A 14,079-nucleotide genomic window follows, 5' to 3' on the forward strand; every position below is an offset into this window, starting at 1 on the left:
CTGGGTGCCTGTCACTATGCTCAGATGTGGCAACCCCTGGGGTATTGGGAGTGAGTATAATTAGGAACAAAAGGTTGCTGGGTGGGAACAAACTCTAAGACGGGGCAGTGGTCACTGAACAAGCCAGAGATATCAGGGTGGCATGAGAGAGGTTGGCTTTGGCCATGGGAATGGAGGCCTTGGGTCCACACCCACCCTTGTGTTCAGAAAGCTGGGGCAGGTAGCTGCTGGGACAGGATCACCCTAGAGGTTGTGTGGGGGTGGGGTGGGGGAGATAGCAGCTGGCATCTCCCTAGGTAAGCCTTCAGTGAGTGGAGAATCCACTGCTCAGAAGGGTGTGATTCCGACATGGGCACACTCTTTCCTCTCTAGGCCTGGAGCTGGCTGGATCCTCTGTTAGATGTTTAGTTCTGACCTCCTCGTGGCAATGTGCCCTTGTCATGTCCCCTCTGGAGCAGACTGTCCTCTTGACCCCCATTCTCTAGGTGTGCTCCTGTCACCCAGTGGTTTGTGACCCGTGCGCTGTCGCTTTTGATGGCAGCAGGCAGCAGTGAAAAGAACTTTCCACTCCCTTGGTTCTGGATCTGAGTGGTGGTGTTGGCACCCCCTCACTGGGGAATCCCAGTTTCATAGTGACTCAGGGCTAGCTGTGGGACAGGATCACCTCCCAAAATAGCTGCAGGATCCGTGGGTGCAGCGCCGCCGTCTGCTCTCCAGCTGCAGCCTGTCTCTAGGAGGCATCTGCCTCTTCTGGAAGGAATCTTTCAATGTTGGCCCAACACTGAGTTGACCTGGTGAAACTCTGAGTGGAGTCTAGGTTAGGGTGGCATTGAAACTGGCAGCTGGGAGTCAATGCTTATAGAGCATCCCTTTGTAAGCCAGACCCACCGTGAGGTGAGATTCTCAGAACTTCCGGTGAATCTGTAGTCATCCAGCCCAGAGCATCAGGTTAAGACCATGTGCCGAGGAGGACTTGGAGACTGCTGTCCTCTGAGTGTGTGATGCCTGCTGCCTCATGCTCCTGTGCCTCAGCTGGTCCTAATGGGGAACCCTAGATATGGTATAGCATCTGCCCACTGTTCAGAAGGGAAACCAAACATCAGAGGGATCAGATACCTTATCAACATCATAGGTCTAGAGTCAGCTTTCAGGGCATTCATATCTGTCTCTGCCTTGAACCAAGGCCCTTCTCATATAGGAGGATGGGTGAGAGTAATGGAAGCTGCAAGTTTATACAAGCCGAGGATATCCAGAGAGCTTTGCGCTACGGTGAAGGGAAGCCATTGCCCAGAGAGGGACAGGCAGTATATTAATTAGAATCCTAGGGTGGATTAAGGCTTGAACACAGTAACCTGGGGAAGGTATCCCGGGGAATCATGTGGGGAGGACCATGTGGGGAGGAAGGGCCAGTAGGAGCATGGCTGCCACAGAGAGAAAGAGGTAGTAGGCGGTGTGTTCGTGTGCTGTCTGCATGGACCCTCCCAGGTCGTCCTCATCTCCGAATGTCCCTGCTGTGAGGAGAAGCAGTGGCTCAGAGATGATCAGGGCTCCTCCTGGGTCCTGGCTGGGCCTGAGCTGCCATGGCTGGGGTGTGCACTAGGCTCTATGCCACAGAGTCAACCTTAGGGCTTGCCCTGTTTTCACAGGAAGGGTCCTGTCATTCTTATATACACATATAATGCCATGGGGTATGTTATAGTAAGAAAAGCATCGAGACCTCTTTGTCCACAAAATCTGATTTCTTGTTTTTTGGATTAGTGATATATCTTGGGATGGTTTTCATGGGTAGACAACCGCTGTACATTTTGAGAGTGTGAAACATTAAGATGTACGTAGGCCAACCCTGGGATTCTTGAGCTGCCAGCTATCCTCTCAAACACTGTGTGTGTGTGTGTGTGTGTGTGTGTGTGTGTGTGTGTGTGTGTGTGTGTGTGTGTGTGTGAAGATTTTGAATTATACGTGATATATACAAATGGTGTTGTTACCATTCTCGTGCTCGAAGGGACAGGGCACCAGGGTTTGTTCTTTCATGATGGCTGTGGCTTTGTCCCCGGGCAGCAATCTCCTGTCCCCACTGTGTAGTTCTGTTAGCTCAGATGCTGTAGCTTGCACATAAGAGTACCCTGACTCCAGGTGCTGACCCAGTGGAGCAAAAACTTACCAGCCTTCCACAGACAGAAATGTTGAGGTGCAGGCACCCCCTTTATCTTCAGTACCCACCTGTGCATTCCACCCACTGTGTGCTGGTCGCCTCTACCTCTACCCTCCATTCCACCTCTGCCACCTCTTCCTCCCTGTTCCCTTACTGTCCATTCCTGGCTGGATTCACAGTGCACATCAGGGCTGTATGTTGTGGTGATATATTGTTTGTGATCTAACAAATAAAGCTTGCCTGATGCTCAGAGAGACAAAAGAGCAAGCCACAACCACCACCTCTTACCTCACCAACTCCCCCATTTTTCTTTTCAAAACAAGAACTCATGACCCTGAGATAGTTGGGGAGGTAAGAGGTGGTGGCTGTGGCTTGCTCTTTTGTCTTTCTGAGCCTTAGATCACCAACAGAGTATCACCGCAATAGGTGACTTTCACATTGACAGTTCCAGAAAGCCACTGAGAGGTCACTGTCCTATTAGTTCTCCTGCACCAGGACCTACAGGGACTCACAGACAGCTGGGATCTGTGATGTTCCTGGCAGTGGGTGAAGTAAGCCACAGCCCACACTGTTTCCTCCAGCCTTCTGACACTCCCTCCTCTGTACACTGGATGCTATTGTGTCAGGATGCCTCTCTCCTGGGGGCGCGGGGGTACTTCTGCCCTGTGGTGATGTACTTATCTACCACATCAAGCCTTACTGTGGGGAGTCAGCTCCAGATGGTAAGTCACCAAATCATGGACAGGGCAGTGGCAATGAGAATCATGAGCCAGGCATCCCACTGGGCTATGATGCTCCTGGCCTCCTTGGCTCCCAGAGCACTTCTGCTGAGGCAGTTTCTTGCTGTTTCCTGGCTCCTTGTCCCTGGGATAATGGCACTAAGGTAGTAGCACTGTCCAGATTGGGTGTTACAGTCCAGGGAATGAGAAAAGACCCAGCATTCATTCTGTCCATCCTTCACCAACATCTGTTGCTGCCCCTCTGGGCTCACTGGCAGCAAGGTGCGCTGATTCCACTATCAGGAAGTTGTAGGATCATAAGGGAGGTGTTCCTTCCGCCCAACCCTCCTTTCCAAGACTGTGGTTCTGACGACAAAATGTCCATGTCCTCGTGGCCTGAGTGGCCACTGCACCACCAGCCAAGGCCTGTGTGCTGAAGGTCAGGCTTGTCTGTTCCTGCCACCTGCTGCCCACTACTGCTGTGGCCCTCCCTGCTTTGGATCCAGCTGTGGGTTCTGGTTCCTGTTGCCAGGGCTCCTGTGGCCTGAGTTGAGACCAGGTGTCTGGCTTGTTTTGAATCTGCCACATGCAGACCTGGCAGGTGTCAGGCTCTGAGATGCTGGGGTTGGGTGGAGGCAGGGGTGATTCCTCATTAACTCAGGTGCAGGTCCTGCTCCTGAGCTCAGGTGGTCAGATGCCTCTGTGAACCATCTCTTTCCAGGGTTTTGTACTTGGAATGGGAAGTAGAGGTCAGTTTAAAAAAAATGCCTCCATCTCATTCCATAAACATTGGTTGAGAAGCTAACAACCAAGGTGGTCATTATAATGGTGACAGTGTTGAAGCAAAGTGATGGGCTGCTCAGATGGGCTGTTCACCTGACCTAGGGCTGAGCTTTCTCACGTTATCCTGTGGATACAGCACTGTGAGAAGGAAGAGTCCAACCTCCCACCCCTGGCTTGGCAGATGGCTTGTGACTTACCCAGGACCAGAGGTGCTCGGTCCTATGAGATACTTAGAGCTGGCAGACAAAGCTCTGGGTGAGCCCAAAGCAAACTTGTGTTCCAGTGTGGAGGGAGGTGTGGAGCAGACACACCACGCCCTGGTCTTTGTGCTGGGACAGGGGTTATAAATAGATACACATTTTCACAGGGGCAAAATGTTATAGCCCCCGACTCTGAGTATTCAGGGATTTGGCCCTGATGTCTCTCTATAGTAGCTGAGGATCCGGAAGTAGGGAGGCTTCTGGCTCCAACCCAAAGCCATTATTTTAGATAAAAATAATTGGAGCTTGGCATTGATTTTGTCTAATTATGCCTCCCTCTCCTGACAAGCCCTTTGTTTATGTTTTGTGGGGTTTTGATGTTTTATTTTTTGGGCTGTGTCCTCCAACTCCCTGAGCCAGAGACTATCTGAAAAGGAAATAGTAATTTGTCTTCACACAGCACACTGGCACACTCATCTGGGCTGCTAGAGGGAGAAAGGGAGGCGGGAGGCGCATGTGTGGGCGGCTCCCTTCCTAGTTAGCTGGGAGATCCCCAGCTGTCATTGGTGTTAGAGCTGTGTGCTCACTGACAGGAGGCAAGGCCCCTCTGCTGGCCCTAGACACTCCCCCTGGGTGGGGCAGAGCAGAGAAGGCTCCTCTCAGCCTGGCAGGCAGGTGGCTGTATTCCTGGGCTGATTTTCTTGTGCTGAGGATGGAGGATGGAGCTGATGCCTGGAAGCAAGGATCTGGGGGCATGGCTGTAACCAGAAGCCTGAAGCCCAGCAGCGGTGCCTGCCTCTCCCTAAGCTAATGGGCAGGAAGACTTTCTTGAATGAATCTCTGCACTGATTAAACATGCATGTGGCTGGGTGAACTGTGCACACCAGGCAGGGGGCAGGTGATGATGTGGAGTGGAGCAAGGATTTCCGCAGCACTGGCTCTGTGAAACAGCTTTCCCTCCCAAATGGAAGTCTGACTTGATTTTGCCAGCAAGAGGCTCTAGTGGTCCACTCTCGTCTCCCTTTTGGAAGGTGATCTTGAACTACAAGGGTGTATGCCAGGCACCTCTCATTGCACAGACCCTGGGTAGAACTTCCAGGCAGTCACCATGGTGCAAAACATAATCTTAGTGTTTTTCCGCAGAAGGCTGAGCCAGAGACCAGCCGTGGAGGAGCTGGAGAGAAGAAATATTCTGAAACGTGAGTAGCGGGTGATTCCTCTAGAGGTTTCCCTCACGTGTGCTGAGGCTGCTGCAGGAATCTGAGCTCTAGTAGCCCAGCCCAGCTCTGCAGACTGAACATGATGGGTTCCCTTAAATCTGAGTAGCTAAGCAATTCTGAAAGAAAGGACTCAAAGTAGCTGCATTCAGAAAGTTCTTTCTAAAACGAAATAAAAATAGCTCTCTTCCTAGCATAATTAAAGATGCGCTTATCTTCAGGTTTATTAGATGGTCCTGTAGACTCAAGGGAAACAAATCATTAACCCTGCACACGTTGGATGCCAAGCAAAGCTTCTAGGGAGTTGGCAGTGGGGGTCCTATGGGTGTTAGAAATCACAGACCCAGGCAGGAGCTGTCCCAGAGTATGCTATTACCTTACTTGTTCTTCCTAGAAGAAATAAATGACAGCTCACTAGAGCACTGAAACTTCTGTGGCTCAGAACTTTGGGTTCCAGCCTAGTTAGGTATGTAATTGTAATGTGCCGAATCTGGGTGTCTAACAATATAATGTCCACTGTATGGAAGTTTCATGGTCTTTGGTAGTGGAAGGTAGTCAGACCCTCCAAAGGTGCACCCTGAGTAGTGTTTCCCTGGCTAGCAGACTAGTTTTTAAAGTATTTTCCATAATAGGTGTTGTCTTTGGGTCAGTCCAGTAGCATGACTCTTAAGCTTTTCTCTTGCTGTATGCTGCACACTCCACTTGCCTGCATGTTGTTTGTGAACACCTTTTTCAAAGTTGCAACAGTACCAAGACTGACCTGGTACTATCAGTGAGGCTGTAGAGTCTTGATTTGCACATGCAACTCAACTCATTCCTCTCCTGTCTTTGCCTCAATACTGCCTTTAACCTTAAAGCTATCCCCTCCTTTGTAGACTGCTGGGGGAAAACATCTAAGATTAGGAATTGTGTTTTTAAACTTATGTGGTGAGTACTTTATGTTGCCTAGACTGTGGCTGATACCATGATTGAGCTAGTAGACAGGAGTCAAGCTATTTTAGTTAGCAATTATTTGGATATTAAAATATAAAGCCACTTATTTAAAATTTATTCTTATGTCATTGATACTATTCAAAGCTGTGGTCTAGATTTACACAAAGCAGTTCTATATTTAGGGCATGCCATACTCTAGGCATGCTATTGACATAGGAAGAGAGCTCCAGACCCACTCCCCCCATCCATAGCAAGTGTCTTCTTTTCCATGTGTGTAACCAGGTCTCCCCCCCCCACCCCCACACCTGTGCTTCTAATTACTATCTGAAATAAACAGTGAAGTCTTAAAAATAGACTGTGCTCGGTGAGTGGAGCTAGCAAGCAGGTGGAACTTACTGCACTCACCTTCAGCACACAGAAGCAAAGTGGATTTTTCCTTGTGATGACCATGGCAACACACTGTAAACACAGCACCTTCACCAGCAGGCCAGATTTATCCTTAGCCCAGAAGCCTTGTCAAGTGTCCTGAGTGGGAGGGTCTGAGGAACCCACTATTTGATTTGTGGGGTTCTGTTTTGTCTGTGGCAAGGATAGGGCTACCACATATGGAATAAGAGTAGCACACCTAGCTGTGCACACTACATGTGGTTCCACTTGTGATTGAACTTTGTGCTTTCTTCTCTTCAAGGGGAGATGTATGAAATGGCAGTGCATCTGACACACACTCAGAATTCCATGTATTGGTGGCCTAATCAAATATGGTGACTGGGCTCAGTCTGTGCCAGACATGACCTGAAATGTATTCCTTAATCCTTACCACAAATCTTAGAGTTGGCTGTTGTCCCCATTTTACTAGTGAAGCAGCTAAGGCCCCAAGGAAATGTGACATTTTAATACATGAATACTATCTCACCTCTCTGACTGTCCAAGTTCTTAGTCACCACATTAGAAGCAAGCACATATTCTTGGATACTTATGGAAGATGCACATGGAGCTGTCCAAGGTGCTGGTATAACTTCTCCAAACTGTGTTGTAGATGACATTTTCACCATTAAGGGGGAGTGGGGCAATCCCGCTTTTCCTCAGTCCTTTCACAAGGAGACTATATTTGGGGTTTGTCCAGGGCCTTTGTTTGTCCAGAACAGCTTTCATGCCATAGCTCCAGCCTCTCAGGCCTGGTCTGATGACATTTTCACCATTTCCTGGTTGTTTCACTACTTTGTTACCATAGCTTACAACAGTGCTTTTTCTATTACCGTATATGGCTGAAGAACTAAGCAAGCATATAACATGACTGTGTTTTTGTCTAAGATACTCTAGTCTAAGATAGCTTTTTAAATGAAAAAGTATTGAAAAGCACATTCAGATGTATTAAACACCCACATACCCAGTTCCCCCAATACAGGAGTATTTGAAATGCAACATTTAAATAGGTGCAGATAATGTAAAAGCATGTTTGGTGTAGGTTTCAAGGGCTCCTTTCCCCAGACATCACTGTACTGCTGTTCTGTGTGCTGGTGTGTGAGATCTTTTTCCTAGGCAGGAGTTCTGTTAAGGTTGGGGACCTGAGGCTTTATTTAGCAACCAGAATGCCAGAAATAGGACTACATTTTTCTCTCTGCATCCAAGGGTCAGGCTTACATTACTACAGTACTTCAACATGTTGGCCTACCTTTAACTCCCAAGTATTGTGTGAACACAACTCAAGAGGCAACACCAATTCTGAAGGCCTTTGGCCCTTAGAAAATACTGTCATACACAAGTAGTTATGCTTCAACAATGGAGAAGCAGCTGGTTTGTGAGTATGCTCATATTTGATACTATGTTGCCTAGAATCTGAAGTTCATGTTTTGTACAAGTTGTCTAAAAGGTGCACACATCTGTAAAATGGAAAGACAGAAGACAAACTGTGGTGACTGCTTGATTATTGTGCTATAGCAACTGTATGCTCCCTATGTTCCTAGATATTATAGACAGGTATTTGAGTGGACTGAAGACCAACAGACAGCTGCTCCCCAGAAGTAAGCAGCAACAACATACTTCTGTATAGGGCAGAGGAGAATTAGACTAGGAAGGATAATCATGCATGACAGCTCAGGCCAGCATGTCCAGAGCAGCTTTTGGGAAAGTGACTCCAAACATAGAAACTAGTATGTCAAAAGGTGCCATCTATAAAGTGGCTCTAGGAAACTTGGTGCTTGCTTGTATAACAAGAAATGCTCAACCTAATTCTATTTCTGTTTTAATCTTTCACAGAAAGGAATGATCAGACAGAACAGGAAGAAAGGAGAGAAATCAAGCAAAGATTAACAAGAAAGGTATTGTCCTAGATTGCTTTATATTGCTGTGTTAAACACCATGACCAAAAGCAACTTGGGAAGGGTTTGTTTATATTTCCAAGTCATAGTCCATCATTGAGAGAAACTGAGGCAGGAACTAAAGCACACCATGAAGAAGTGCTACTTTCTGGCTTGCTTATTTGTACAACTCAGAGATACCTACCTAGGGGTGGCACCACCTCCAGTGGGCTCGGCCCTCCCACATCAGTCATCAGGAAAATGTCCACACAGACATACTCACAGGCCAGCTGATGGAGGCAATTCCACAACTGGTATTCCCTCTTCCCAGATGACCCTAACTTATATAGAGTGGACAAAACTAACCTGCACTGGATTATAATCAAAGCACTTTATTTTATAAACAGATATGAACCAGGGAAAGCTTCCGCAGCATTTTGATGGGGAGTGCAAAATACCCTGTGACTTTGTGCTTTCCCGGGCAACATGGTGTCAGTTGCTCCAAAAGCAATGCCTTTTGCACATATCCCAGTGTCTAACGGAACCTTGTTGGCAAGGCCCTAGCAGCAATCAGCTGGGAAGGCAATAACACCCAAATACCACGTATGATTCCTTGCCAGAAGGCAACTGAGCATTATTTTTTTACACTAAGAATCACATACCTTTTAGACTTGTCACTTTTAGTTGCCTTAGTTCTCTGATTACAGAATCCGCATCAAGGGTTTATATGACATTGAGTTAGATTTACAATGGCTGGTCTAGGAAGTAACTCCACAAGCTCAAGTCTACCTTTCATCCTGCTTACTCTACTGCCTGGCTGACCCAGGCCATGCTGTGTTGAGCTTGGAGCTACCAGAACAGCCTTCCAGCTCTTCATGTCTTCTTACTACAAGAAAATAAGTGTTACATATGATACCTAACTATAATCATCTTTATTTTAGCTTAATCAGAGACCCACTGTTGATGAACTGAGAGACAGAAAAATACTGATCCGTTTTAGTGACTATGTGGAAGTAGCAAGAGCACAGGACTATGACAGGAGGGCAGACAAACCCTGGACAAGACTGTCAGCAGCAGATAAGGTACACTGCTTCTGTGCTGGTTGGGGAGTGGGGTATCACATCTTATACTCAGGCTGGGGCTTTCTAAGACAATGTGAACCACTAGGTAAATTATGTCCCACATCCTGTTGGTTTCATGAAGATAATTTAGGGTTGAGTTGAGCTAGGGGACAGGGGACAGTTTTGTTCTGAAGGACACTTGGAAGTATCATTAATACATTTGGGGTTGTCAATGCAAGTGGTACCTGACATATCCAGTGGGTGGCCATCACAGAGTGTGCAAGAATTTTCCCTAAAAATGGCAATTTCCAAGTGCCATGGAAGTGTGACCTGCAAAATTTTGTAAGGATAGTATAAAGGAAATAAAATGACCCAAGCAAATAGGGTAAGTGACTGTTCATGTTTGAAATATATTATCTAGTAGGACATAAGCCCAGAAGCATGGAGGAAGCTTTCGGAATACTTTTCATAAAAAAGAAAAACTATACAACCACTGAATTAGTTATTTGTTCTTACACATGCTTAGAAATATTCAGTTATTGTATCAACCTGGAAAAATGCTGTTACACTGGAGATGAACATGCTTAGATGATCAAAGGGAGAGAATATCTTTAGCAGTCAATGTTATCTGAATATAGGAAAACAGCTCACCTCAAAGGCTTTCTATGTTTCCAATGGATACTCATCTCACCTGGACCCTGAAGGGCTCATCTTTGAAACAGTTATGATAGAGTGTTTAGGGAAACTAGAGGAGGGCCAGACTAGAGGCCCTAAAACAGATGCTCACTCTACTTCTGCCACAGCACAAAACAGAAATATATGCTCAAAAGTTCCAGTGACGTGTGGGTTTTCTGATAGCTCAATAACAAGATGCTCAAAAGCTGATCTTATTATTCTGGTTCTCTAAGACTGTGTTAGGTTCATTAGTTAGGGTGGGAAGGGTTGTCTGCCCCATTACAATACAGCAAATTAATTCCTTCCTGATTATTGATCACAATATTTCTGCACATATTAATGACTGACAATATGTAAAGGTAATAATTTGTTAATTTGAAAAATCTATCCTTTCTAAATTTCAGGCAGCAATTCGTAAAGAATTAAATGAGTATAAAAGTAATGAAATGGAGGTACATGCATCTAGCAAGCACTTGACAAGGTAATTTTCTGTTGTGTGAACTGCATGGTGTCTAGTCACAAGGAGCTTTATACTCAGTACCACCTCCTTGGGACAAACTGTTACTAAGGAGGGATTGGTGGTGAGAAGGGATACATAGTTGCTATGTTTAAGAAAATTGGTCTCAGATTAAAATATTCTTAGGTACTTAATTCCAATAATAAAAATTAACTTATAGAATTTGCCACATCTAGATTGCTGTGAGAGCACTCTCCATTTTCCTATCCTGTATCTATATTGATATTAACATTGTTCATCAAACCACAAAGCTCATTCATTTCTTTAGCACATATGTGACAATCTACCATGTGTAGCATAACCAGGTGCTGAGGCTGTGACAGTTTAATATACAAAAGAAGCACATGCCCAACTTTCCCCATCAAGTTGAGCAGCACATTTTATGCCCATGCTGATGCATGGAAGAAGCTGGAGGAAAACTTTCCTTTTAGTGCTCTGCATACTTTCCAAGTCCTTTCTCAGGACTTACAGGCACATGAGAACTTAGCCAATAGCAATCACATTGTCCTCTTCCTTTAAGGATGCTCAAGCCCCAAATACAAAAAGAAAAGCAACCCTGGCTCCTGTACACTGCCTTCAACTGCAGTGATGGATCCCAAGTGGCCATTACACTTATTTAAAAGATTTTTTTTTTTTTTTTTGGTTTTTCAAGACAGGGTTTCTCTGTGTAGTTTTGTGCCTTTCCTGGAACTCACTTTGTAGACCAGGCTGGCCTCTAACTCACAGAGATCTGCCTGCCTCTGCCTCCTGAGTGCTGGGATTGGGTTGCTTTGCAATCTGACTATGGCTATGAAACAGAAAATAACTGTGAGACTTCCCCACTTGTGTCAGGGTTGTAAGGAAAGAAAATTATGCAAACAAAAATGTTAAAGTTTCCTCTCATGCCACACAGGTTAGCCTAGCCCTTATTAGTCTTAATCTAAGTTTAGGAAATAAAATTCTTCTTTACAACACATTTTAGTGCTTATTTTATTTTAAAGAAATAGACAATCCTGTGTATGGAAATCAACCTTTGTTTCTGTAAAGTTTTTTTTATTAAATTTTTTTATTTATTTTACATACCAACCACAATTTCCCCTTCCTCCTCTCCTCCCATTTCCTCCTCCTGTTGCCTTTCTACCCCTTCCTCCACTCCTCAGAGAAAGGGTGAGGCCTCCCATGGGAGTCAACAAAGCATGGCATACCAAATTGAGGCAGGACAAAGCTCCTCCCCTGCATCAAGGCTGGGCAAGGCACCCCAGCATGGGGAATAGGTTCCAAAAAGCCAGCTCTTTCACCAGGGACAGATCTCATCCCACTGCTAGGGGCCTCACAAACAGACCAAGCTACACAACTATCACACACATGCAGAGGACCTAGGTCAGTACCATGAAGTCTTCCTAGCTGTCGGTCTAGAGTCTGTGAGCTCCCAGGAGCTTGGATCATCTGTCTCTGTGGTTTTCCCCATCATGATCTTGACCCCCCCCCCCCTGCTCATAGAATCCCTCCTCCCTCTCTTCAACTTCACTCCAGAGCTTGGCCCAGTGCTTGGCTGTGGGATTCTGCATCTGCTTCCATCAGTTACTGGATGTAGGTTCTATGATGACAATTAGGGTAGTCATCAATTTGATTACAGGATAAGGCCAGTTCAGATACCCTCTCCACTATTGCTAGGAGTCTTAGCTAGAGTCATCCTTGTGGATTCCTGGGAGTTTCCCTGGCACCAGGTTTCTCCCTTACCCCATAATGGCCCCTTCTATCAAGATATCTCTTTCATTGTTCTCCCTCTCCATCCCTCCCCCAACTCGGCCATCCTGATCCCTCATTCTCCCCCTCTACATGTGTCACCCCTGCCAGTTTACCCAGGGGACCTCATTTATTTACCCTTCCCAGGCAATCCGAGTCTCTCTTAGGGTCCTCCTTGTTACCTAGCGTTTCTGTAAGTTCTTGATAGCTTTTTCAATGACAGAATTTTAAAGAATGAGCCTCCAAACCTAAAAGTGAGGAAATCATTCAGATTAGCACTTCATAGCAACTTTACAAAGTCAACACAGTATTTTGAGCCTCATGTAATTTTCTTGACTATATTAAGCATTATCATGAATTTAAAGATATTTTCAAGAGGAGCTGACCACCCAGACTGAGTCCTAGAGCTTCTGAGTATGCCGAGACCCTCACTGGCAGCTTTCACATGGAGCTGTTGATCATGAGGAACTCTGTGAGGCTATTCAGCTACAGCAACTCCCTCCTTGAAGTCCTATATATAAATCTAGGAAACTTTGAGTAGCAGTAAATTTGTTTGTGGAAGTTGTTTTTTTTTTGTGGCAGCTTTAACTGTTTTTAAATCATCTAATTTTAAAAATCATTTCTAGATTCCACAGGCCATAGAGATTTTCTTCTGAGAAGAATTTGTGTTTAATTTTTGATACCAACACTGAACATTCATCAGGGAACTTTCCTCAAGACTAACTGCTGTGTTTGTGAGAAGAGCAGAATCACACAGAGGAGCAATCCTGACCACTCACCTACAGAGGAGCAACCCAGAGGACACACTCACTCCCTTCTTTGGTGTCTGAGGAGTGTGAACTGTAGGGGTCACTTAAGGCCCAGAGTAACTCTCCCAGAAGAAAACTTGTTTGCCTTCAACCTTGTTTTACAGTTCTGCAGCATCATGGAGGATGGGCGACATGCATGTGCAGGCTCACATTCCCAGCCTCCGCCATGAGGGACATGTGACCCAGTGTCATTCAGTATTTTGTTGAAAAGACATTTTTATCCTGATGATTTGAAAACTAAGTTCATGTTATAGAGTGATTTACTGTATTATACTTTCTCTTTTTTATATGATGTCTAACAAAAAATACAGCTCCAACATTTTGATTCCTGTTAATTTTGTTCTTTAATTAAATGACTACTTATTGCAGGAAATGAACCCAGACTTTCATTTTCTTGGGGTTGGGATGAGTTATAGGTGGAAACTGTGAAAAAACAAGTCAATTCCTAACACCTTTGAACCATCAGAATCTAAACACAAGAAAGAAAATTCCAACTTTGTTCTCTGTAGATTCTGATGAATACATAAAGGTTTGAGTCTTGAAAAGCTAGTAACCTTTTTTTTTTCAAGTTAAATTGAAAATTTATGAAGGAGTATTGAGTGCATTTAATCTAGAAGTAACTTACTGGAAATCCTACCAACATGAAAATCTATGCCCTCTTTAAGAAGAGTTGTAAGTTTTTATTTGCCTGGATTGTCAAAACCCCTATGCAAAAAGATTTAGATGGAATGGAGATTTGGAGTAATAGTTTACTCCAGTATAAGGAGAGAAAGTGAGCTAATTAACAATCCCCTACATTAGTTGTTTTTTTTTTTTTGGGGGGGGGGAGGTTGGTTTTGTTTTGTTTTGCTTTTTGCTTTAAAGTCTTTCCAAAAGAAGCCTTCCTTCCCTTCTGCTCAACATGCTGACTAACGGGAAACAATGGCTTGGAGCATGATCTCAAAGCTCAAAGACCAACACTCAAATCTAGGTTCTATGCTTTTCCTAGCAA

General features: G+C 45.1%; 1 protein-coding gene across 3 annotated transcripts in view; it reads left to right on the forward strand.

Annotated features, from left to right (window-relative positions):
* The window catches only part of Phactr3 (phosphatase and actin regulator 3), a 227,463-nt gene extending 213,998 nt beyond the window's left edge, over positions 1 to 13,465 (forward strand). For all 3 annotated transcript variants that reach the window (XM_052722405.1, XM_052722404.1, XM_052722406.1), the window contains exons 9-13: positions 4,998 to 5,053; positions 8,261 to 8,322; positions 9,243 to 9,383; positions 10,442 to 10,518; positions 12,906 to 13,465. In XM_052722405.1, the coding sequence (XP_052578365.1) occupies positions 4,998 to 5,053; positions 8,261 to 8,322; positions 9,243 to 9,383; positions 10,442 to 10,518; positions 12,906 to 12,921 (352 nt within the window). In that variant the 3' untranslated portion in view covers positions 12,922 to 13,465. The remainder of the gene's footprint in view (positions 1 to 4,997; positions 5,054 to 8,260; positions 8,323 to 9,242; positions 9,384 to 10,441; positions 10,519 to 12,905) is intronic.
* The last annotated feature ends 614 nt before the right edge of the window (positions 13,466 to 14,079 follow it).

Source organism: Peromyscus californicus, unplaced genomic scaffold (assembly GCF_007827085.1).
Source record: "Peromyscus californicus insignis strain IS unplaced genomic scaffold, ASM782708v3 Scaffold_7__1_contigs__length_154581171, whole genome shotgun sequence".
In the NCBI taxonomy this organism is placed as follows: domain Eukaryota; kingdom Metazoa; phylum Chordata; class Mammalia; order Rodentia; family Cricetidae; genus Peromyscus; species Peromyscus californicus.